Source organism: Neodiprion fabricii, chromosome 7 (assembly GCF_021155785.1).
Source record: "Neodiprion fabricii isolate iyNeoFabr1 chromosome 7, iyNeoFabr1.1, whole genome shotgun sequence".
Lineage (NCBI taxonomy): Eukaryota > Metazoa > Arthropoda > Insecta > Hymenoptera > Diprionidae > Neodiprion > Neodiprion fabricii.
The window spans coordinates 8,320,889-8,346,051 of NC_060245.1; the positions used below are offsets into that span (position 1 = coordinate 8,320,889).

A 25,163-nucleotide genomic window follows, 5' to 3' on the forward strand; every position below is an offset into this window, starting at 1 on the left:
CAAATCAATGGAGCCTAGAAATAAAATCAGATGTTTACAAGTAGAACCCAGCGTTTTCGTTTAAAAAAAGGAGAGACCAAGTAGTGATTCAACGGTTAAGATTGGGTCACACAAAATTGACGCACGAGTACCTTTTCGCCAAAGTAGACCCCCACGCTGCCAACATTGTGGGGTAACCAACACAGTGATGCATGTTCTCAAAGATTGTCAGGCAAGAAATAGCATAAGAATAGAGATGAATTTGAGGTACACCGTCAAGGAAATGCTACAATCACCTGAAGTCTGTGAAAACATCATTAAATACCTTAAGGAATTGAACTTATATAACGAAATGTAGAAAAAATATATAGCATACCTATGAATTATATGAAATTTACCACGTCAATGTTAGAGGATACAAGCCAACACAAAGAAATAACAAATATGTAATGTAAAATGTATTCAGAACAAAGTCGCTAATACTCAAAAGAGACGCGCGACTTAAAATAAACGGTTAAAAAAAAAAACTTCCAATGCTATGAACTTCTTACTTGAGAGAAGTTTTCTCAGGTTCTAGAGCTGGAAATCCCTTTCAAACTAATCAGAAGTTGAAAAAAAACACAACTCTGGCCGTCACCAGGCGCCCGGTAAAAGGAACTTCTTAGGCGATTTTATATGAAATTCATTTTAAGCGGAATCTTTGTTCAAGTGGAATATATTTATGAATGATAATTATTTCATGAAATCATAAAGAAATTGGTCTTATGAAATTTAATATCTATTTTATACTGAAAGCGAAATTCGGTTCCTACGCTTCTCGATGTTCGGCACTCGCTACTGCGCGCTGTGCGCACCTACCCCGCCCCGTTGTTCGCTTTCGGCCTTGTTGCTCGTTACGCTTACTTCCAAGAAAATACCGTGTGTCAATTTTGTGTGTCGATCTCATCGATTTACTCTACACTCAGAAACTGTCTATGCATAGGCGCACCATAAGAAGTTCCTTCAAAATATTCAGGTAACATAAGCTGGTACTTTACCGTGGGTGGCTCAACAAGTGTACTATCTTCGACGGAGAAAACAGTGAAATCCCAGGATAAAGAGTCGATTGAAACATTCCACAGTCTTGCTGACGTTTGTAAGACTGCTGTGAGAAATCCAGTTGGAAAAGTATATGCTGCCAGCCAAAACAGTATTGGTGGATGAGTCGCTTCTGCCCATTTTGAAAAATGTTCCACGCGATATCTGAGATCTCTTGTCCAGGAACCAAGCTGTTTTAACGAAGGATATGTTGCAAGCCAGGGTGTTGGAACGCGTCCTTCATATATGCAGATGAATATTTCTTCCAATTCAGTGGACATGAGAACTAATCCCTTTATCGCACGTTGTAAGTCGCTCAAGCTCAGCCGCGTTTGAACTAGCAGTGCGTTGTATCTACTAATTTCTTGTAGCAGTACAACGTCCAGTGGAGTTTTTATAGGTCCTATCAATTTATCTGTTGTTTCGTAGTCAATACAATTTGGTATCTTTGTAAAAATATCCAATGCTAGTTGCATCACCTGAAATTGAAAAATATTGCCACTTGAAATTTATAATTCCGTCAAAATTTGCATGAAAACTTATATTGACCCTCCGAGTACACAATGGGTAACCACCCATGTCTCGGACTTAACGCTTTACATCTTTTGTAGCGTTGGTCTTCCGTTGGCAGTCATCAGAAGATGAGCCAGGGTAGTAGACATCCAGTGTGTATGAACCATGTTATTTTTCTTCACATTTGGGTGGCCCATGCGGCTATGGGTAATGATCACAAGATTTACTCATGCACTGATTGCGATGAAACTGATTGATTATCACAATAGATTGTATTCAAGTTCGAAGACATTTGTTTTGTATATTGAATATACTTTAAAATAAGTAAGAAAAAGAGCTCCATGCTAAAAAAAGTAACCACCATAATAAATCCTTTACTAATTACAGATTCCTGTAATTCAACTGGTTGACTGGTACGAGTTTTTACAGTTTTCGTGCCAAAACTGGTAGCCACATACAATCGAACAAATTAGACCGAAATTGATACCCGGGGATTTTTTCAATCCTTGATTTCAGTTCAGAACTTATTTCAAGAATGTTCCACCCTTTGAGGGTGAAAATAGGGGTGACAAAGGGTAAATTTTCAGTTTTATTATAAATTTTGTGGTTATATTCAAATTCGAAGTTTGGGGTCTCCGATTCGATTGCAAGAGTTATTCTTTGAATCTGCCATCCCCTGAAAGTGAAAACAGGGGTTGGTCGGGGTGAATTTTCAGTTTAAGTATGAATTTTGGTGTTGTCTTCATCTCCGAAATTTGGTGTACTTATAGGGGTTTTTGGGGTCTTAAGTCCAATGCAAAAGTTATTCCTTGAATCTGCTCCGTCTGAGGGTGAAAATAAGGCTGAGTCGGAGTTCATCTTTAGTTTTATTAAAAATTTCTTCTTGTTATATTCAAGTTCGAAATTTGGTGTGCCTGTAAAAATTTCAAGACTTGCCTTCGCCATTTTGGATCCTCCACTTTGCAATACTTCTTTTCTGATAACGGATTCATCATCAGCAATCCCAAAAACCCCTGAGTAACAGGATTCAAAAGACTTATTCCACTTGTTGACTTTTTGGTACATAGGTGCTGAGGCCTAGTTGTAACTAGCGGCATTTGAAACCGCCATTTTAAATCCCTCATACCGAGTTTTTCAACTAGCTTTTGAATTAAGTTTCAGTAACCCCCAAAATAGTAGTTTACAATTTTTCGTCCAACTCCAATCAGAAGTAACAAAGTTATTAAAAAATGTGCTTAACTATACATTAACAACCGCTTAACTATATATCCATTTGGCCGACGCGAGATTTTATTCCATTACAGCGGACTTGACAGACGTAAGTTTGATGGATTGTCGTCCCTGCCTTCCCATAGACCCGGGTTTTTACACCGTCCCTGTGATCACAACAGATTCAGACGCACCATTTTACCGTTGCTACAGTATCGCAGACGCGTGCTCCAAGGATTGCCATTGCTGTTTTACCACAGACTCAGGTTTCCACTGTCCCTGTGATCGTGACAGATTTAGGCACACTCATTTTCAGCTGCTGCTCCTGGCACAATTTTACGGACTCTGATTTTTACTTCTTTTCCGTATTCCTCCACCAATAATGGATTTTACTTCATGTAGCATTTTTGTCTGCTTGATTTTAATCTATCTAACTGGCAGAAGCAGAATCATACCTCATAGTTGCCCAACAGACACAGGATTTTACTCTGTTGCTGTTCTCTATAACCCTGTTCGTGTACACTGATTTTAAAAAAGCTGTTAGCAGAGTGAGAAAGCAAGGTCTTATGCAATGAAATTAATAAATTAATTTTTTTCAATATTATTATCTGTTTACTCAACTACTTGAATACGAAGATGGGAAGTTTTGGCACTGAATGCACCGTATGCTCATGCAATAACAAAATAATAAAACCAAATTAAATAATAATTCAATTAATAATTCTCTGGTTACGCTCCTGATAGATATTAAGTGACACTTAAATTTTTCTAGCTCATTCGGCAATTAAACTTTACCACTTGACTTCTACTGGTAATAAAACCGCTTGCATGTGACCAAAATATTGTATAAATCTATATCCTCAAAAGAAGCTACTCTGCTTATAAATTTTCTGAGTCATAAAAATCCCTCTAACTTTGGTCTTAGTTTCCGGATGAAACCTCCGACGTTATAACAATATGTGAGTCAGGTGAGTACTTCGCTTACAATTAAATAATTAAAGAGGTTACCTGTCGCTTTCGCTAGGTATCGAATTTATGCTATACGTAATAAATCAGTCCGGCGGTATGCCCGGGCTTGCTGACAAGTCCTGCAAGACGCTCCTATTTAAAATAAATTCCCAGTGCTGCAGACGATGTCTCAATGAAGAAAGGATTAGTTCCGCAACAGGTCTTGACCGTCCATGTGCACTGAACGGTGTATATGCGTGCTGTAGGTGGCAGAGTGCGTCCGTTTAGCCAGCAGTTGCCGTTGTTCGATCGACTGCCCGGTGTGGTAGTCGAACACGTGACAATTCATCACAATTTTTGTCACTTTTTGTATCATTAAAATGATGCTCCCGTGAATGCGCGTTTCTTTTTACATACTGGAATGCATTTTCTTCATCATGCGAAATGAGAACCTTTTTTGAGTAGAAGGTCAATGACCTATATTTTTCCTTTAAATATAGTACTTAAACGATTCACGATTTATCAAAATAACAACACCGTCTTTTCTTTACGTTAAATTCACGATTTTTTTTGCTCAAAAAGTATGCAAATACATTTTTGAAACATTTAAGCTCACCCAAAAATTTTTTGGTTATTATGTAATTAATAATTTCAAAAATACAAATGTGCAAAACTGACCCCGGGTGGTAACCACCCAGTGTGTACTCGATGTTCGAAAATATAAGTATGTACTCGAAGGGTTAACGTTGTAAACACGTTCAATCACTTTGAACAAAATTTTGAAATTGGTGCACGTACCTTGTCTTCCTTGTTGGTACTACCCACCTCCGAAACTGCTTGAACTTGCAAGCTCATCAGAGTATCAAACATGTTTTTTGTCTCATTTATGAGAGAAGTGATATCAGCATTAGGATGCTGCCCGAAAGCCTCCGGTTTATCGGTATTTGGTAGTACGGCTATGAAATCTCTATATGACTCCAGTGATCCATCCCGAGGAACATAATAGGTTGATAGTGAAGAAAGGCGATAAAATGGTGTGTTCAATAAATCAACTGAAAAATATTGCTGAACGTATGTCATCAATAAACGACGGTCCCAATCGTCTGTTACGTGGCCACCATAATTGACGCCAGCTATGAGATACTTTAAAGCATCCCACGGTGTTTCAGGATACTCATCTAAATACACTTGCAGTAGATTTTCTGACACCTGGAACATACAAAATAAGTTCTGAACATTGTCATTGAATACATGTAAGATATTTTGTTAGTGAATAAAATTATGTCAAGACTAATTGCGTTGACAAAGGATGCGTGTAAAGGGTTACAAATAGCTATAAAATAGATACTGGGCAGTATAATACCGCAGAGAAACCTATTTCAAAAAATTTATAAGGTTCTGTACAATATGAATTCATCATTCCAGACAAATGCAAATACGGGATATTGCCGGATTTGTATAAATTTTGTTGTTCGAATACTTCTACACTGAATATGTTTCCTCGGTGAATAAGTTCACAAGTGACTTTTTGTCTGACTCACACGACACTGCTCTGAGCAGGTATACATGGACAGGGCGCAGATTCTTAACATAAAAGTTTATGGATGCTCTGGCCAAGACGAAAACCCTCTCCTCAAATGTTCGACAAAGATATTACCCCTGCCGCTGTCGTCACCTTACAACGGAATATCATTATATGTCCTCACCGATTTTTTTTAAGCTCATGGTACGTCGAAGTCATGACTTGGATCTTAACAGATTGAAGCGGTAAGCCGCATTGAGCGGCTACTACAACAAAATCTAATTTAAACGTCCGAATGGGTTCGGATACGTTGAATGTTTGAACTTATATGAGCACTCATGTGGCGTAGCGAAGATGAGCCTAGTCATGCGTATGTGAAGACCTCGGTTTGAGTCCAGATGCGGGTGAATTTTCTTTTCTTTTTCTTTTTCTTTTCACCTGTAGTGCATTTCATTGCCGATATAACCTGACTAACAGGTGGCGTTAGTTTTCATTGTGTATAGCACAGCTTGTGCCAATTAACCTGAGTGATACACAATGTACAGTAATATTCATTAGTGTCTTTCCTGTATTTGTACTGTACTGTATTTAAACATGCCTCTTCCTTTTTTGCATGTGCAAGCCTCGCTGCATACCGGGACATTACATGAATGCGCGAGACAGGAACCTCTCTGAACAGCTCCAAGTTTTACCAGGGTAACGTCAGCCGTGCGCTAGCGGCTTCAATCCAAACATCGGAAACTCGGAGCTGTGCTCAGAGTGTATGTGTATTTTGGGTTGCCTGCAATTATGGCGCACCTCGGTATGGAGAGTGAATGTGAAAGTGATCTTGACCTCGTGGTTTGAATGTTGTGGAAGGATCTTGGATATATAGGTCTAGTATTAACAACAAATATTTGATGTCAACGTTTCGACTCTCGGATTAGAGCCATCCTCAGGACAATCTTTATTACATCTTAGAAAATTTTAATTTTATCTTATCCATAATGCGAAGGGTGGCTTTACATTAAAACAACAGAAACAGAGAACGGAGATGGATATACCCATCACGTGCGTATATTGCATAATCAATTAATAAAAAAGGTGAAAAAAAGTCTATCAACAGTGCTTTATTATATTAGTTGTCACTTTTTCCTTATTTCCCATCGCTCCATTGGAATCATTTTTAATTAAAACGGCGACCCAGTCAAAATTCAGAGCGCACAGATTTGCTGTCCAAAGGTGGAGAGTGAATGGATGAGCCGCTACGCAAAACTGTGCCAAAGAACCGCCAGAGACTAGTTGAGAGATTGCCAATGCTCGCCCTGCGGGTGAACCAAGTTGCGGGGGGATTTGGACGTGGTGGAGATAGTTCGCGTGCACATTGGCTTGGCCGATATGTCAGATTTTGAAAGATTGCTGATGCAGCTGCGTGCACATTAGCTATCTGGGTAATGCAGAGTGACTGCAGAGCTGACTGAGCGGCGGCGTGCACGTGCCTCGAGCGTATCTATCGTCTGAACCTTTTTGTTTGGAAACCGCGCCTTCCGCGTTTGTTGGAGAAATCAACAAAAGCGAGAGTTCACGTTTATTCACAGACTCAATTTTATTTTGCTGATGATGAATGAGTCTGTAACTGAACATTTAATTGTGATAAGCATATATTTATATCACGGTCTCCTCAATTGGGCTTGTTGCGGAAAAGTATGCTCGTCAATAGGTGCATGACTGCGTCAGAGACTATTCTTTCTTTCTGGCACGTATACGCATCAACAATTTTTTCGAATAATATTATATCTAATCGAACTGAATCTACGTAAAAAATAAATAATTGGCTCTTAAGCCTTCAGTAGATGAAGATGCACTGGACCGCCATAATTATTGTATATAGTCCGTAGCAGCGGGCGTTGCGCTCGTGGCTGATAATCTAACGATTCTCGGATCGAGACCACATCCTTTCAAACTTTTCCTCATTAAAAAAAAATGCGCCTATTTTATATCAGTCTTGACGAGCATTTCTTAAGAATTTTGAGAGATGCGAGATCGGAACGAAAAAATTATTTCAGTAGCAACAATGTATGGACCCCTCTTCTTTTCTGATATTGGCAGTCAGTCAAGAGGCTTCGTAGTGTTCAGTTTAGTGCCAGCAGCTCTGGAGAAGTTAAAATAGATCTGCCAACAAGAAAAAAAACCAAAATACTTTCTCTCATTTCGCGTCATTTATAAAGACAGGATTGGCTTGAAAAATTACTTTTCTACGTGCGAGGAGAGCATATTACGCTTGGACTCATTTTCTCACCATATTTAATTTCATACTTCAATTCTGACATTTGTGGTGGTCAATATGCGGTCAAAGATTCCTATTACGCGTTTCAAATTCGTAAACAGATTCTTCTATTTCAAAAAATGCGTCAATCCATCAGTCTTGAAAGAAGAAATAAAAAAAAGGATGTGGTCTCGATCCGAGAATCGTTAGATTACCAGCCACGAGCGCAACGCCCGCTGCTACGGACTATTTACGATGATTCTGGCGGTCCAGTGCATGTTCATCTACTGAAGGCTTAACAGCCATTTAATTACTTTTTACGTAGATTCAGTTCAATAGATATAATATTAGTCGAAAAAATTGTTGATGCGTATACGTGCTGAAATGAAAGAATAGTCTCTGACGCAGTCATGCACCTATTGACGAGCATACTTTTCCGCAACAGGCCCAATTGAGGAGACCGTGATATAAATATATGCTTATCACAATTAAATGTTCAGTTACAGACGCATTCATCATCAGAAAAATCCAATCGCGTCTGTAAATAAACGTGAACTCTCGCATTTGTTGATTTCTCTAACGAACGCGGAAGGCGCGGTTTCCAAACAAAAAGATTCACCCGATAGATACGCTCGAAGCACGTGCACGCCGCTGCTCAGTCAGCTTTGCAGTCACTCTGCATTACCCAGGTAGCTGATGTGCACGCAGCTGTCGAAGAGACTTCCAGAATCTGACGTATCGGCCAAGCCAATGTGCACGCGGACTACCCCCACTACCTCGGCCAGTGGAGACCCCCTTGAGCACCTGCATTGGCAATCTCTCTACTAGTCTCTGAAACCGCAAGACCAAATCGACACGTAAGTTCTCCCTCCGCCGTACTCCCGCTCTATGCTGCGTGCCTCGGTAAAGATAATAAATCGATGAGTTGTCACACTAAAGTGTAATATGTATTCAAAACACAAAATCGTTACATGACTCCCACTCCGTGCTGCGTGCATATGAAATAAATGCAATGTAAAAGTGCCTAAGGAGTTCTCTCTGCCGGGAGTCTCTTGGTGGCCATCCCCCGCCCCCTTTTTTTTTTTTTTTTATGCAAAACGTAAGTTAGTGAGTGCATGGGGGAAGTGACGGAAAACTGGTAAGCGGTCTCTGAAGTCCGACCGTCCGCCGATACGGGCTTCGTGCCTGGCAACATCTTCTCACTGCACACAGTTTTGACTCCTACTACGCCTCGTCTGACTAACAATAAAGTGATTGGGCTTGTCACGAACTCCGCATATTCACACCTGAATATATCATCATAACCATGTCAATAATTATTAATATCGCTTTAGAGACGAGGAAGCATAGCTTTAAATTCATTAGTAAATTCATAATTATTCATTTATAAAACAGTTCGTGGCACGACCAAAGCGCAACGGCGTAGTTGACCGTCAGCAACGTCAGCGTCTCCGCGCCCGCCAGATCCCGAGTGTAATCAAGCGAGATCACGCGCTTCGAGGATGACCGTCGCGAGGCGAGCCTTTGTTCTGAAATTGTAAATTCAGCAAAAATCTCGCTCGCTGCCCGACGATCCAAGGGGTGTCGGACGAGCGAGCGAAGTCAGTCCCGTTAGCAACAGCCTAATAACGACAGCAACGGAACCCGGCTCCTTCAAAGCTACCGTGTGTAGAGTTTATAAGTCACCTTTCCGTCACCGACGATGAGAGTGTAATACTCTAATTCTATACGCGGTCGCGAAGGTTTCTCGCGTCGCGGCGTCAGTCTTTTGAAGTTAGTAATAAGTGCTTAAAGCTGTGCCACGAACTTAATCAAGTTGTGTAGTCCTAACTGAATGTGAGTATGAAAGTTTGAGCCGTTCTGCGAATTCGGAGCTGAACCACCGAAGAGTAAGTGCGAGAGAGAGAGAGAGTAAACATTAGGTTAAGCATAAACATTGTAAGCTTCCCCGTCTCCCATTTCTCTTGCTATCTTTTTCATTAAACATTTAGCTTTCCATCAAAACATTCTAGTACAATAATATTGAAATCCTCCAATTCATTTCACAAGGATCGTCCTGTAGAGGACGATCACCTCCCAACCCGCCAAAAAAATAAGAATAAACCTCTACGGTTACCTAGAGGGTTAAGTCGTCGCGTGCGAGACCGCTCCGCACGTGACAGGCTCACGCCGGCGTCCCAAGTTTGCAATTTGTCACTCAGACTATTACTTTACTCGGCCCATCACTTCAAAACCCCGATAACGAAATTTTATTTTCCGACTTTGGGCAAGAGATTTAGGTTTCCATCCCACTGTGCGTTGCAGTATGGCTATACGGACTCAACAATAAGCAAGGTACAGTGCGTTGGAGTTCACTGAATCAAGTTGTTGTATAATAAACAAGCTGGAAAAATAGGTTTTCCTTGACATTTGTTATCACCGTAAAAAGGAAGGGAAGAGTCTTGTTGGTCTGTCCGACAAACTTCCGTGGTGATCTCGAAAATGTCCGGGTGAAAATCTGAAACTGATAGGACTAGGCAGCCGAATAAAAAAAATTAAAACAAAATTGAAAAAACGTTTCAGAAAGACAAGTTATTTATACATTTTTTCTCAATAAACATTTAAACTGAGAAAAACATAATCTTTTATTTGTAAAAACTAACATGAAGGAAAAATTATATATTCGTCGCTAAAACATTTAAAATTGATTCATTTCAGGTAAAGCCGCGAGTTCGAATTAAACGGAACATGGCAGTTTTTTGGTTTCATCATTTTGTTGTGAAATCCTGCAAGATTTAGACTTTTTATCAAATCGTTTCTAAAATCATCCGAGTTTGTCATACAAACCCATAGGCTTTATTGGCCGACAGCTTCGGTTGAAAGATTTACTTAAACATATGTAAATGCGATAAGGTTATTCTTCAGCGATAATTGCAGATTTTAATTCTTTTGAATGAAACATCCGGTGAGACTAATAGGACTTCGTTTAAACCAAAATCATTTTCTACACAGTAATGGGCTGTCCATATACCACGTATCTACTTTGCGAGGGGAGGGCTCTCAGTCTGATATACCTGGTTTTACTATTGTTCTACTACATTTTTATCAACTCACTTTTTTGTCTGTTTGTATTTTGGTTGTATATTCGATACAAATTTTGCGATCGATTTTAAACTGATTTCCCGATGAACTAGAAACCTGAAACTTCGAACATAGCTCAGAACTGGAAGACAATGCAATATTAAATTATGTTCAGTACAAATTTTGCAATCAATTTCAAACTATATATGGTGCATTCCATGACATCTCGATCAAGATTCTAAGTCGATAACTCGAATTGGTTTTATAATTTTTCGTATGAAAGTATATAACGAAAAACGTAATCGCAAGTTTTTCAACATTTTTCGACCGAGCGTATCTGAAGTATAATTTAAAAACTAGAAAAAACCCACATTTTAAAATCTGAAAGAATTCAGAAAAATCTTATAAAATATAACAAATTGTTTGATACCTATTAGAAGATGGAGGTTTCATAACTTCAAAAGATAAATAGGACGGCAAAAAAGTCATCATTATTGGATTGCATTTTTGACATAAGAATAAACGTGAAAGCTCATTATAATATCGGCCGAAAAATGTCTATTTAGAGAGTTACAAGGATTCAAATATATTTATGATAGTATAAATATTATCATAATAAAATGCAATCCAATAATAATAATTTTCTTTCAATTTTCCTCATTTAACTTCTAAAGTTATGAAATGTCCATTTTCGAGTACTTGTAAAAAATTTTGCTATTTATCATAAGGATTTTCTGAATCTATTCAGATTTTAGAAAGTAGGGGTTTTCAAGTTTTTAATTCATAATTTAGATACGCTGTGTCGAAAAATTTCTATAAAATCACGATTGCGTCGTTTGTCATGCACTTTCAGACAAATGTTTATAAAACCTGTCTGAGATATAAATTTATAATCTTGATCGAGATGTTATGCCCCATACAAGTATTTTTTAACGGTTAGCTGTTCCACACACGAGACTTGAGGATCACACGACGACCACTGACGGATATCGAAGGTAGCCGAAGACTAATGTACACGACAATAGCCGACAAAGACATAAGGTAGTCGAAGACGTTAGACGAAGTCGACCAAGGACAGACGAAGACGGCAGGCGTGATCAGTGACGCATACTGTTAAAAGATTCACCACAAGTGTCCTAAAAAGAATAACCCGCTAACTGTAACCCACGGATGTGTACGAGACTTTCCACAATCAAAGAGTAATAAAAATAAACGAACACGTATTTCGGCTTATCCGTAAACCTCGAACGCTTCCGAAAAAATAACGATTAATGTTTTGATGCCGCTTTATGAGTCCAATCGCGCGGACCGTGCTCAAGTGGATCAGTGGCGCAGTGGTTAGAATTACAAGTTCGAGTTGTTACATCTCGTGTTCAACTCCCGACAAATTTTTGTTTCTTTCATTTATTCATTAAAGTATGCTTCACAAATGTTCTTTATTTTATTGATAAATATAAGAACACTATATTTAAATTACAATTCATCATTCCAAAGCAATTGTCCGTTATTCCAAAATATGTAACAGGGTATTGGGCTTAAAAATAATTGGAAATAACAAATGATTGATAGCATGTATCTTGATTTTTGCGTTGATTGTTACAATATTATAATTCAGAAGAATCCGGTGCATTCCTCTGAGTGATACCTATCATAAAAACATGATAAACATAAAAATTCTGTACTCCACTAGAGCACGGTGAGCGAGCGGACTCATGGAGGGGCGTCGAAACCTTAACCGTTATTTTCTCGGAAACTGTATGGTCTTTATGGATAAGCCGAAATACGTGTTCTTTCATTTTTATTATCTTTTCATTCTGCGAAGTCTCGTGCAAATCCGTGGATTACAGTTGACGAGTTCTCCCCGTAAGCAGCGATCTCAACTTTGCCACATGCCTCTGTTATAGTCTCATCAGGATGTTTAAAATCGATTGCACAATTTCATACACACTGTCGAGTACAGAAGGGCTCTAGTTAATTGATCAATCTGACACACCCGACCAAGATTCATCAGGCCTGATAACCGTAACGTTGGAGTGAAAACGATATCTCTAGTTCTACGGACATAATTTGGCTACAATGGTGACACGGCTCATATCGCAGCTGAAGCAAGTTTTCGATCTTGCATTGCAACGTTCGTCAAGTATGAGTTGAAGTATATGAGGTATGGGGGTTGAACGCGTGTAAACGAAGGATTGACATGTCGACATACCCTATGATTCGTGAGATTGAATAACCAGCATTTGCTGTTAGAATCTAGTGGTTATCGGTACATCGTTCCCCACTTCTTCACAGATAGTGGGTTCCATGAGATCGAGTATCGAGCTCGAGCGCCTCCTTAGGTGTGCTTCGTCCGTGCCACTGCCGCCCGGCGATAATCGACCCTAGATATAAGGTCAGTCTCTGTGCAGTCCCGAGCATCCAGAATAAACCGCAAATCTCTGAACTGTCTTCTGTATTTCCGACGCGGACTCTGTGTACCGGGTGTGAATGATCAACCTCTCGCGTTTCGGTGTTGAACGCGTAGTTGTTGTACCCAGGCCTCTGCCGAACGTAGGGGCTCACGCTTCGAGGATCGAATCTCGGGTTAGGACTCGAACACCCATAGCAGTAAGTGTGGTACACCATCGTTGGTAGGCTGTCCATACTTGCGGCTACCGTGCTTCAGGGAAAAATAATCGGCCGTATAGTACCTGACGATACAAGGGGCTATTGCGGGTCGTACTTGCGAAGATGGAAACGCCTGATATCTACTTTAGTCGGCGCTCGAGTCACGAGTGCCCACTTGCTTCTACGCCGCTCGACCACCCCAGCTCGGCGCGCGTACTCGCTACCACGCATGCGCAGTACATGTTCATTTTTGGCCCGCTTGGGCAGCCTCGCTCGGTGGACATACTCGCTACTGCGCAAGCGCAGCACACGTTCGCAATCCACTACCCCTAGACGGGAGTACGATGCAGCAGCACTTCGCTCACGAAGACGCACAACCGTACTACCTCACATCTGGCTTGCTCTTGATGTGAGTGTACGGTCCTCCAGCCGTCTCTTCCTCAGGAATATGCTAAGACCGCATCATCAACTCGTAGACTTATCCGTTGTGGGCTCCTACGGACTCTTGGTCACCATGCAATTTCCAAACAATTTCTCCGCATCACGGAACTCACGAATTACTGAGAGCTGAGAAAAGCACGTCGTCCTACTCTCTCGTCCTCGTTTCTCCACTACCTTACGCATACGATTTATCTGCTGAAACTCTTGCGACATAAAGAGGGTTTATTAGGTCTTGTCGGTTGGCAACACACACAGAAGACTAAAATGCAGAAAATAATTATTCAAGTAACATTTTTTTTTTAAATTCACTACATTTTTAAAAAGAACTAAGAAGTAAAAAATACTGGTATAAAACGAAAAACGTGGGACGCAAGCAATAAATAATAGTGAAGAGTATAGAAAATGGCTGTCATTGTGAAAACTTACACACCAGTTCATATTATTTGCAATTCAATAAAATAAAATTCGTACTGACTTATTGTTAGGTGAACTATTCATGCATCAATTACCTATTGCATGCGCCCCGCGTTTTTCATTTTATACTATTATTTTATACTTTTCAGTCTATTCAAAAACGTGGTATATAAAATAAAAAAATGTTACTTCAAATAATTATAATGGATGCATTTTAATTCATTTTTCGCAGTCACAGTTTTGAATGACGTGCCTTTGTCATACGCCCATTTGAAACTCAATTTAATTAACACGAAAAAGCTCATAACAATTTTTTCCTGTTGATAATGACTTGCAAGTGTGGCTAGTATCGGCATTTGTTCCTTTGGACGTCTTGGAAGAATAATATTGCAAAAATGTACTTGTTTATTAGTTTTTTAATTTAAGAAATTTTTTTCAAAGCACCTACCTTCATCAGTGGGGTGGGGGGATATTGACGGTAGGCGACATGGGGGGGTTCAAAATGTACAAAGTCGACCTACGAAGTTTATGGACAGCCCCTACGTGATATTTTTGATAGCTTCGATCAAAAGTCAAACAGGTTTATACACTACTTTATAGTTTACATTTTCTCAAATCAATTTCGGTTGCTGGCAGGAATACACTTTGTTGGGTGTCGATACGCCGACGTACATGTAGAAATTTATCTGGAGCCGTATATTTGAGATGCTACCGAAAAAAGTTGAAAAATACAGGAGCAAAGGAAGTATATATACCTCAAAATCGGAATCATTGAAGCTATATATGACGTTCCATCCTAACTGCTGAAATTTCTTTCGCTCTAGAAGCATGGAATGGAAAAAGACCAAAGCAAACAGGAGCTTCTTATATTTTGCTTTTGCAGCACACATGTCAAATTGAGTTTCCGTTATCAAATGGTAAAGACGTTTCATATTAGCTTTTATTCCCTTGGGTGGCTCTGTTGTCATTTTTATTCCAGCTTGTAAAATCGATATAGGAAATTCTGGAGAAGGACTGGAACTCAGCCAAAGTCTGTAAAATTTTAAATCCATGGAATTATTGATACATTCTACTCGTACCAAAGTGCTCAAAACTTCATCAAATACTATAGTCAGGTAGTATCGTTAAATGTGCCTCCGAATGAACTCATTTACAACAAGTCATAAACTTTCAGCATGGTCAGATACTGATGGTGTGTACGCATTTACCACTCATGCTATTTTCTGATAGCATACACAAAAACAACATATTTATGTGCTAAAAATCTTGTTCTCATGCACCTACTTTAAGCAAGTATCAAATGCTACGAAAAATAATTTTTATTCAGTGTTTTGATCTAAAGATTTTTATAGGTCTAGAACGGATTGAAGCTGCAATGTTTTTTACACTTTTTGAACTCAGGAATCAAGTATATTATCAAACAAAATTTTTACTAGATACTCAAAAGAAAGGCATGAAAATCATGATTTTGAAAATCAGAATTATTCTTATGAATATTTTCTACTAAACAGTGTTTGAACTATGCTATCCATATATTGCCTTGTACCACAAATACTTATGCAAACCATTTTTACCTGAACTTGGGATGTAATATTGTACTCGTTTGAAGTGTTTCTACAATTTTGTCTAATTTCGGCATCCAACTAAGAGACAAATGACAATTTGCTAAAAATACCCAAGCTCCTTCTAGGGCACCAAGTTGTATCATTCTGAAAATAATAGTGTATGGTGAAATTCAGTACGTTATGTCTCTGGAGTAATATTGCCCATGGGCAAACTTTAATGCAGTTATTAATAATTCAAAGAATCGTGACCTATCACGGTATACAGGTCACACTTATTCTTAAGTAATGAGTAACGGAGACTGCGATTGCATCTGTCACTATTCTGTATTCGAGTATAAGTGATTTGTGAAATATTTACTTACATTGACTATAGTGAATTAGTGTGCGCTTGATAGATCTCTAACGGGAAATTATCTAAGCATATGAGATTTTAGATCGAAACTCTTTGGGATATGCTATATTACGATCATCAAGGTATCTTTATAATTCACCATATAGCTCACGTACTTTGTTGCGATCGGTGCCTGGCCTTGGCCCAGCGACAATGTCATGAATTTGGCCGACATATCCTGGTTTTCAGCAAGTTGCATCAAAGTACTGGTTGGATCAACGCCAGGAGATAATACAAAAATCAATGGAGTTTGCGCAGTAGAATCTTCCAACACAGCCTTCATATCAAGTACGGGTGGTTCCACAAATCTTTGCCCAAGATTATTTACAATGAATGATGTAATACAAAACGAAATTCTATCGGAACGGCAACTTCGTACGAATAACATTCGTTGGAACTCATTGCAAGTGTCGTCCCACTCTCCTACTAGTGGAGCGACTTCTGGCTCGGTGTTCATATACCTGTAGAAATTTAGCGTAAAGGTAAACATAGATTCACAGCAGAATCGGCGTAAAAATCATTTCCCTGATGCTGCAAGAAATGCTGTCACTAAAACCCATACTTCAACATTTTGGGAAAGTACAATTGTGCACGAAGCATAATTTGTATCCATATTAGCTAAAATAACGTAATTACTGATTTCTGTATACAAAGCCGAAGACAAATATTCGAAATAATATGCGGAATTTTTGGTGTCAATGGTCCAAAAAGAATGAATAAAACATATGACTTTTCGGCTCTGTGAAGGGGGCTCTCTTCGGAACTGCAAATATATTGTACAATCTGAACATATATCGGCTAATACAACTAGCTATAGCAAAAGTAGAGAAACAATTTATAAAAATAACAATACTGACATAAATTACAAAACAAAAGAATATAGTAACTGGCGACTGAAGTTTAACAAAAATCAAGCTCAGTTCCAACGTCCATGTCCGAACGAAGAAATAGTTGATACTAACAATAAGATTTGTGCCATAGAAAACCTCATCGCGATTTTGCACAAGCGTATATTGTTAGTTTTTTTCAAGACTTAACATCATAGTTTACAGTAGTTATTTTTCAAATATAAACGCAGTAACGTTGCCAAGCTTGATAGTAACATTGACCACATAGTTAATTGTAAAGAGAAGTGTTGTGATGTTAATAACAACGGAAATGAAAATGTCCCTAGAACTGGTTGATAAATTTAGTAAACACTTTAATACTAGATGACGTAGCGAAAGTGATATGCTTGAGCGCGAAACACGGTGTCAAATAAGCAAAGACAACATCCCAGTTATTTATCTCATAGTAGATTCTGAACCTAACATTCACCTTATAGAACAAGAAGTACGGGTAGAGATATTAACACCTTTGCTAATTGTACGTGCAGATTTTCGTGACCCGAGGAGATATATGAGTGAGGAATTCGTAGAGGATGGTCAATTTTAATTGGAGAAAAATCGTTAAGGTTTCGGTTGGGCCCAGCCAGCCATCATCAGGCTATTTATTGAAAAAAAGAACAAAAAAAAAGACAACGTATATAATTACAGAGAAATTAGTAGATACTCATCGAGCATAAACATGTTGAGAAACAGTTCACTGCATTCTGTGCGCATTACCAAGAACGCAATAATAAGAACACTGAAACCTGTGACATTTAACGAATCGATCGCACGCTCTGATGTTTCCGCGCATCAAACGTTTGCATATATTCAAAGCATGCAACCTTTATTTTCAAACCTGTGTACTCCGCCCGTTTCAAAAGTTAAGATTTGAAAAAAAGATGAATAAATAAATAATTTAATAAATCAATAAATTAACCGTCTGTAATAGTCTAGTTTTCAAAGAACAAATATCAGATCGTATGGTGCAATTCGTCCAGGTCGCACTCGGTCGGTAAAGCACATTGAATTAGAAGCCCCCTTGTATATCTACTTGCTGCATTCATTCTACCTACAATGAGGGATTGGAACGACTTGGATAAAGATTGGTGTCTGTTCTTCCTTTTTACGGTAAGATTTAGGATTACACGCTTGTAATGAGTTCTGGAGAAGTCGGATAACGTTAAATGTATTTTATGGTCGTTGACGACATTAGCTTACTTTCGGACGTGAGTGGTCGACAGTTGCGATATTCATTTATTTTGTGACTTATGTAAGTCACTTTTTTACGTTTCTCTCTCCTTTTGCTAGAGTTACGTGCACTTAATGATACATGTTTGTTTATTTCTTTCTACACTTGTGACACCGAAAATTCGACAAATAATTTAGATGGGATTGAGATCTTATTTTCTTCTACACTGAAAATAATTTCTGTGTCACACATGAGTTACGCGACAAAAATTATTCCTGTAATAAAATTACCACTCATTGCGGGAAAACCCTTTCTGACCTGATTTTCTCACGTAACAAAAAAGTGTTCGATTATTTTTGTTCCGCGTTGAAAGTGGTATTGCTTTGTTTGTGGTATCTTCACGTTGGGAAAGTGTTTTGTCCGATAATCATCAAAATAAGTGATAGCTTACCTAATCGGAATTACTAACTGTAGCGTCCTCCCAAAGGGACAAGCAAGTAAACTTTTAACCCCGTTAAACACTTATGCTGGAAAGTAGCTGATTTTTTTTCATGGCCTACTAAATTATATGCGAAATAATATGTGTACCTAGTAAAAATATTTTTTTGGCAATTTCTTTGTCGTTGTTTAATTATTACTTTGACATGAAACAACATTTCATTTAACCTGTAAGCGTAGTTGTTTGAATAACACTAGTGCATGTGTACAAAAATCGGTAAATTATGATATCAAGTTTTTTATAAAAAATGAATTTCCACAAAAATATCAATTTGCAGAATCATCGTTTACATTTGCTATTAGCTTGAAGTGTTACAGCATCGATTGGTATCATTCGATCAACAACTAATAATAAGTAAAAAATGTGAGACACAAACAGATGAGCCGCGAATACTAATTAATGAATACTACTACGAAAGTACCACTACTTTTTAACAGACTTACTCGTATAAAAAGAAGTGCTAGATGTTGAATAATACTTCCCGTAAATTTTATGGTGTTTACATCAGAATTTTCATCAGTGTAATTTGTATCCGGCATCAACTGTTCTGTGTATCGTAATGAGACTGCAAACGCTTTGTACTCTGATTAGATGATCATCGATTTACAAAAAAAGGTACATAGCTAATAAACATAATGAAATATTGAGCGTTAATCACCAATTATGCCATTCCCTTGGGAATTGTTCGAAGGATGCCGCCACACCATGAAATCCTGGAATCTTGTCTAGCTCAGTGATGTTATCCCAAGATTCATCAGTTAACCATGTTACAGGCTTATCAGGTTGATTTTCTTTGTCCACGACGATACCCCCTTTCAATAAGAAAGCGTATTCACCTCGCACAACTTTTCCTTGAGCATCCAAAATTTTGATGCACGTATTGAACGAAAATAATAACTTGTGTTGTTCAAAAAGACCTCGGCAGGTGTTCCTGCAGTTAGAAATCGTAACATTCACTGTCAAGTCATCGTAATCAAGCTGAAGAACTAATTATATTTTATACATATATGTTTTATTCCAGTATCAAATATTAGTCTTGCTGATTCAAATATTGATGTGAATTAAAAATAGTTTGTTTTATAACAATTTGTTTATTTTCTGAAAATGAAATACCTAAAATTTGTTACGATTACTTTTAGAAACAATTTCTTTGCTATTTGAGCACTGATTTCAAGTACGATAGTGATTTTTTCGGAATTTTTTAACACATGGTTTAATCGTGCTGATGTTTGTCAAAATATGCGTATTCTGACTAGTTTCAAATAGTATGAGAGTTTGGTAAACAAAATTTCACCTGAAAACACTAGATTGGTTTTGAAAATGACAATCGTCCAAAGTTCGCTGTGACTTGTTATTTTCAGTTGCATACAGGGTAATTTTTTAGGTTGGGTAAAACGCACATTGAGAAAAAAAAATATCGTACCGATCGATTTTGCCTTTTTAGTGTTTCGCAAGTCAACCATCACTTTTTTGTGTAGGTTACCTACTTGTATACGATTTACATTGAGCTACGTAGCTCGAGTATGCAAATTTTGATCTGGGATTTATTCAACATAATTGTGCTTATACTTTGATAGAAAGATATATGGTACGAAAGGGATAAGTTATGGCGAATGGACTGCACAAAATAAGGTGAGGGGTTGCATATGTTACGCCCCGACGTACCGCTTTGACGTACCTTTTTCAAAATTCCATTTCATTTCATTTCTTTAATTTCTTCGATGCACAGATATTATTTCATCAAAATCTCATATTCTAATAACGGCGAGTTCCACCCCTCCTGGCAAAAGTCACGTAGAAACCAACAATGATCCCTAGTATAAGGTTCAAATTTGTTTCCTATAAATGGTACCAAGAACTGAGATAAGAGACTGCTGAGCTAGTAACAGCGGAGCTCAGCCTAATAATACCTTTCTTTTTAAGGCAAAATTATCATTAATATTTAGCATAAACTATTCATCCATTGTGAACTAAATTAAAATAGATTACCTATTAAGATGTATGGATGAATGTGTGAACGTTGTACGTAAATATCTCTTGATCATATTTTTAATATGTCACCGACGAGATTGAGAATCGTCGGAACACCGTCGAAGAGCGTGAAGTAACGCTGATCGTGTGGATTTGGGCACTGGGTGGTCGCCCTCGCGCCTCATTGACTAATTACCGTTGTAACTTATCACAACTGCAGCTTCTGGGACCCTCAGGCCCAAGCAGCCATGTCTTTCGTCTGTCAAGTCGCGAGGTGCGTGGACGTCAACCCGTATCAGCCCTTCTTGAGTGATAGTAGCGTTCGGAAAATCTTAGTTGTGACCGGCCTAAAGTCTCTTGCTAATCCGTCAACTCGAGAATTCATATTATCTTGTGATTTGAAAAGACTCACTATCTCCTACCTTCTAAATTCTTTCCTGTTCTCTACTATTTCTTATATCTTCGAGAATAGACATTTTTATGATATTCCGTTTTCATCAAAATAAATCAAGTTCGGCCCAGATTCAATCCAGATCTGGTAATATTAAGCATTTACTTCAATAATCAAGAACTTTATTACTTACGTGAAATAATAATTTGAATAATAATAACACAAACCATTTCATATCAAAACCGCGAGTAATACATTTGGACATTTATTGTGGAAAGTAACTTTTGATAATCAGGACTGAGGGCCCGGGTTCATCGTTTTCAATATCATCCATCAACCCTTCCGATCTCGAGGTGAGGCCCTGCTCCAGAAATACCACTGACGCAGACCCACACGATCCGACGGCTCTCAATCTCGCCGAACTACACATCTAAAGATAAGTCAATCCGAGTGCTAATCTTCAACATTGAACGAATTCTTGTTTTCTCCCTTCTAATCAAAATTCACTATTATAGTATTCATTCAAAAGTAAGACTAGAGCTGGTGGCTAGCTTCACTACCCCCAGTAAGATTAAACGTATTGTTTCCAAGATTTAAGCACAATCCGATATAACAGCAACAAGAATTGGTGTCCAGCTATAGACAATTCCCTTGGGAATTTAGAGAGTTATTCTCCAGTCATCAGCTCGGCTTCCACTTTATAATTAATTTAAGATAATATCAAAAGAGAGATACAATATCGAATAATCACGACCAGCTAGTTATAACCATCGTTCAGGATAGATGTTCTTGGTACCAAATTATAATATCCTTTAGAATAGAATAACACACGATTTGTATAAACTCAAACACTTTATAAATTGTTACTTTCGGCTCTTATGTCATTATCACCATTGATTGTCACCAGACATTTCAATCACCAAATCGAAACAGAATATACCTTATCTTCTACCAGTTAAATCATTTCAAACCATTTATTTTGACCGACGACCTTTTACCATTATTATTATTATATTATTATAAATTAGCCTCAATCATTTGAACAAACCTCACAAACCTGTGCGGGGACTATAGCAACACGATCCTACAAATTACCGGCTTATCGAGAGGTAGGTCTTTCTTAGTTTTAATTTTTATTCATTGTGGTTACATGAGAGCATCTTTGATTATTCATTAATCATTAACTACCACCGCTCAGGACACGCACACCCCCACGTAACACATGTGATCAAATACAAAATTGTGTACATTACGGTAAGGATATAGATTAGTGTGAAATCAAGGAAAATAGATCAGTGAAAGAAACGAGAATATAATAATAGTAGAAATATCTTGAACACTAAGTTTCTATTTATGCTGGCTAGCTCTAAGTAGAAATTTGGCAGATCAAAGAACATAAAAAAAATTATTACCAATATTGTACGAGACCAGAAAAAGCAGACAAATAATTATGACAAGTTCGTATTCAGGGAAGTGAAAGTTTGATATTACTCGTAGATTTGCAATTTGGTGACGAACCTACCGTAAAACATGAAGTACAGACAATAGATTGATTCAGAAACGATAACGACGAGTTTGATGTTCGTGACCGTTTATTACACAACTCTACATAAAAAATTTTCGTCCGTTTCCTAAAATTAATTCATGATTTTTCTTTTCATTATGCTCCAAAATAAAGGAAAAGTACCCATATTCCATATAAAGTTTGCTTTGTAGTAGTTTTGATAATAATACATTCTTTTCAGTTATCGTAAAAATATTAAATAGTTCTGGTACATTTAAAAAGACCGCAAAAAAAGGTTGAAATAGTTTTAAAGCAGTAGTCTCTGGATTTTTGGGGAATAAAAAAGATGAAAATGACCAAGATCTAGTTGAAAGTATGTTAAAAAAAAATGGGTGCGTGTACTTATGTACGCGCGTGAGAAGTTATACTTCTTTGGCATCATTAAAAAATACACAACATGTCAAAATCTTCTGTCACACAATGATAAAGAAAAGAAGTATGTAATAAAAAACAATAAAACAAATAACGGATGTTTTATATTATATTTAAATAATCTATTAAATTTTTGTCACGAACTTTTTATTAAATGTTCTATTAAATTTATTTCTTTATTTTGTAAATATTAAAAAACCAATAATAAATATTCAACATTGATAATTTAATAATATTTAGTATCAATTATATTAAATAATGATATTTTAATTTATATCAATAAATAATACATACGGATAACTAACCTCAATTATATTGGAGCACTTGAAAAAGTATTTTAGCACAATTTTTTCACTAATATTCACAAATAGTAAATAATATTAATCCAAATATTCAATTCAAATCACTACTGAATATATTTTATTGCCACATATATAATTCGCACTTGTATGAAAATAAAACACGTGTTGTGACTGTAAAAACTAAAACCATGTGGATAAATATTTAGCTTTTTTTCGAGACTTAATGAATTCGGTTGAGTGGGCAACTTGATCCTGTTAATTTTGTGTTACAGTGATGCGCGCGCATGAATTCGGTTGAGTGGGCAACTTCATCCTGTTAATTTTGTGTTACAGTTTTGTGTTACAGTGATGCGCGCGCATCCTGAAATTTCACTCTCATCAGTTTTTCATAACGCGCCTAAAGAAGTATAACTTCAAAAACTTTGTAACCATAGGTTGCAGAATGTCTCTAAAAGTACATATGCTACATGCTTATTTAGATAAATTTGAAAACAACATAGAGGTATACTCAGAAGAACAAGGAGAACATTTTCATCACGATATTATGAAGTTCGAACAACGTTATCAGAGCCAATAAATCGAAAATATGATGGGTGACTACATTTGGGGTTTAGTGAAAAAAAGTACTTATGAACATGAAAAAAAAAGTAATAGCGTTCACTTACAAACTTTTTTCCACTATTTTGTAATTTGATATGATAGTAAAAGTTGGTAAAAATTACATACAAATATATTTGTTTCGAGTTACCAATAAATAGAAATTTTAACTATGGATTTTCTAAAATACACTTCAACCGTTCTCCTGGATAGAAAAGCAAACTTTTTCAGGGCCTATATATTTTTTTCATCCAACTATCAATAAATCTATCGAAATTTCATACCCTCTTATCAAAGTAAAAGTTCGTATTAGGCTGTGTTACGTAAGTTAATTTTCGTCGGGTGAAACAGTCAGGGATGAAAAGATACACTCCACAATGGAATTATGCTTTTATTTCGACGTTTCGGCAGGACCTTGCCTGCCATCATCAGGTTTCTTTAAATAAATAACAGATTTCACATATAAAGTTTTAAATTACATTGTTGCACAAGAATACCACTAATAAATATTCTTCATAAGTCGTCATATACACATAAAATATTCAAACTTACATTTTTAGACATTCCTTAACTCTTACAATGTTTCTCACATGGTGTTTCAGAAGGAAGTGACTATCCATTTGTCATTTTGACATTCCTAAAGTTATTTATAACAACAAAGTTTGAATGTCATACATTTGTCTACGTGATTGTTGGTGTACTGACACTTTTTTTTATATGACCTTCAATACTGTGACGTGGATTTTTCCTGCTCGTCGGTCACTCGGAAAAAATGACCGAGAACTTACCGCGTGCACAATAATTTGGCGTCCACGATGTACCCTGGAACTAAATACAATATCGCGAAATTTTGTTGGGCGCCTGGCGCCTCGAAATCGTTAATGCGCTATGCCCCGGCAATATGCTCGGTAGCTCAGTACCGCGGAGAGGAGAAAGGTAATTTTTGGAGAGAAAGAGACACTCGAAAACCACACGCTACTTAACAAAAGAAGTGAAATAAAATCTTATATTTCACATTAGCGGTGATACAAAAACAAAAAAAAATAATCCAAAAGTCGCTCGTCGCGATTCTAAAAGTAAACAGAAAATTACACGTAACCTACACTAGTCCTTACCCTACTAAGCTCGCGGCTCCCTAACTGAAATGTCACTTAACAATTACAAAATCTCCATACGCTATTCTCAATTTGCAAATTCGCCATTTTTCCTCAATAGCGATAATTGCTTGAAACTGAAACCAAAACTACTTTCTCGACGGTGCGCCGTCGGGCTACCGAACAGACGGCGTCCTCAATCTCACCCGAGATCTCACCCGACTCGGGAGCTTCGACGCTACCGCGAGCTGCCTTAAATTTAAACGTGACAACTTAACATAACCTGAAGCTTATTTCCTATTCATTTCAAGTAAATAAATCCTTATTAAAAAAAAAAAAAAATA

The 25,163-nt window shown here is 37.5% G+C and overlaps 1 protein-coding gene across 1 annotated transcript in view; it reads right to left on the minus strand.

Annotated features, from left to right (window-relative positions):
* Window positions 1–25,163, minus strand: part of LOC124185963 (dynein axonemal heavy chain 2) — a 670,443-nt gene that overhangs the window by 8,954 nt on the left and 636,326 nt on the right. Inside the window, exons 43-48 of the mRNA XM_046577226.1 lie at window positions 19,187–19,459; window positions 16,088–16,432; window positions 15,590–15,724; window positions 14,771–15,047; window positions 4,525–4,935; window positions 1,017–1,535 (exon numbers count right to left, since the gene is read on the minus strand). Coding sequence (XP_046433182.1) covers window positions 1,017–1,535; window positions 4,525–4,935; window positions 14,771–15,047; window positions 15,590–15,724; window positions 16,088–16,432; window positions 19,187–19,459 — 1,960 coding nt within the window. The remainder of the gene's footprint in view (window positions 1–1,016; window positions 1,536–4,524; window positions 4,936–14,770; window positions 15,048–15,589; window positions 15,725–16,087; window positions 16,433–19,186; window positions 19,460–25,163) is intronic.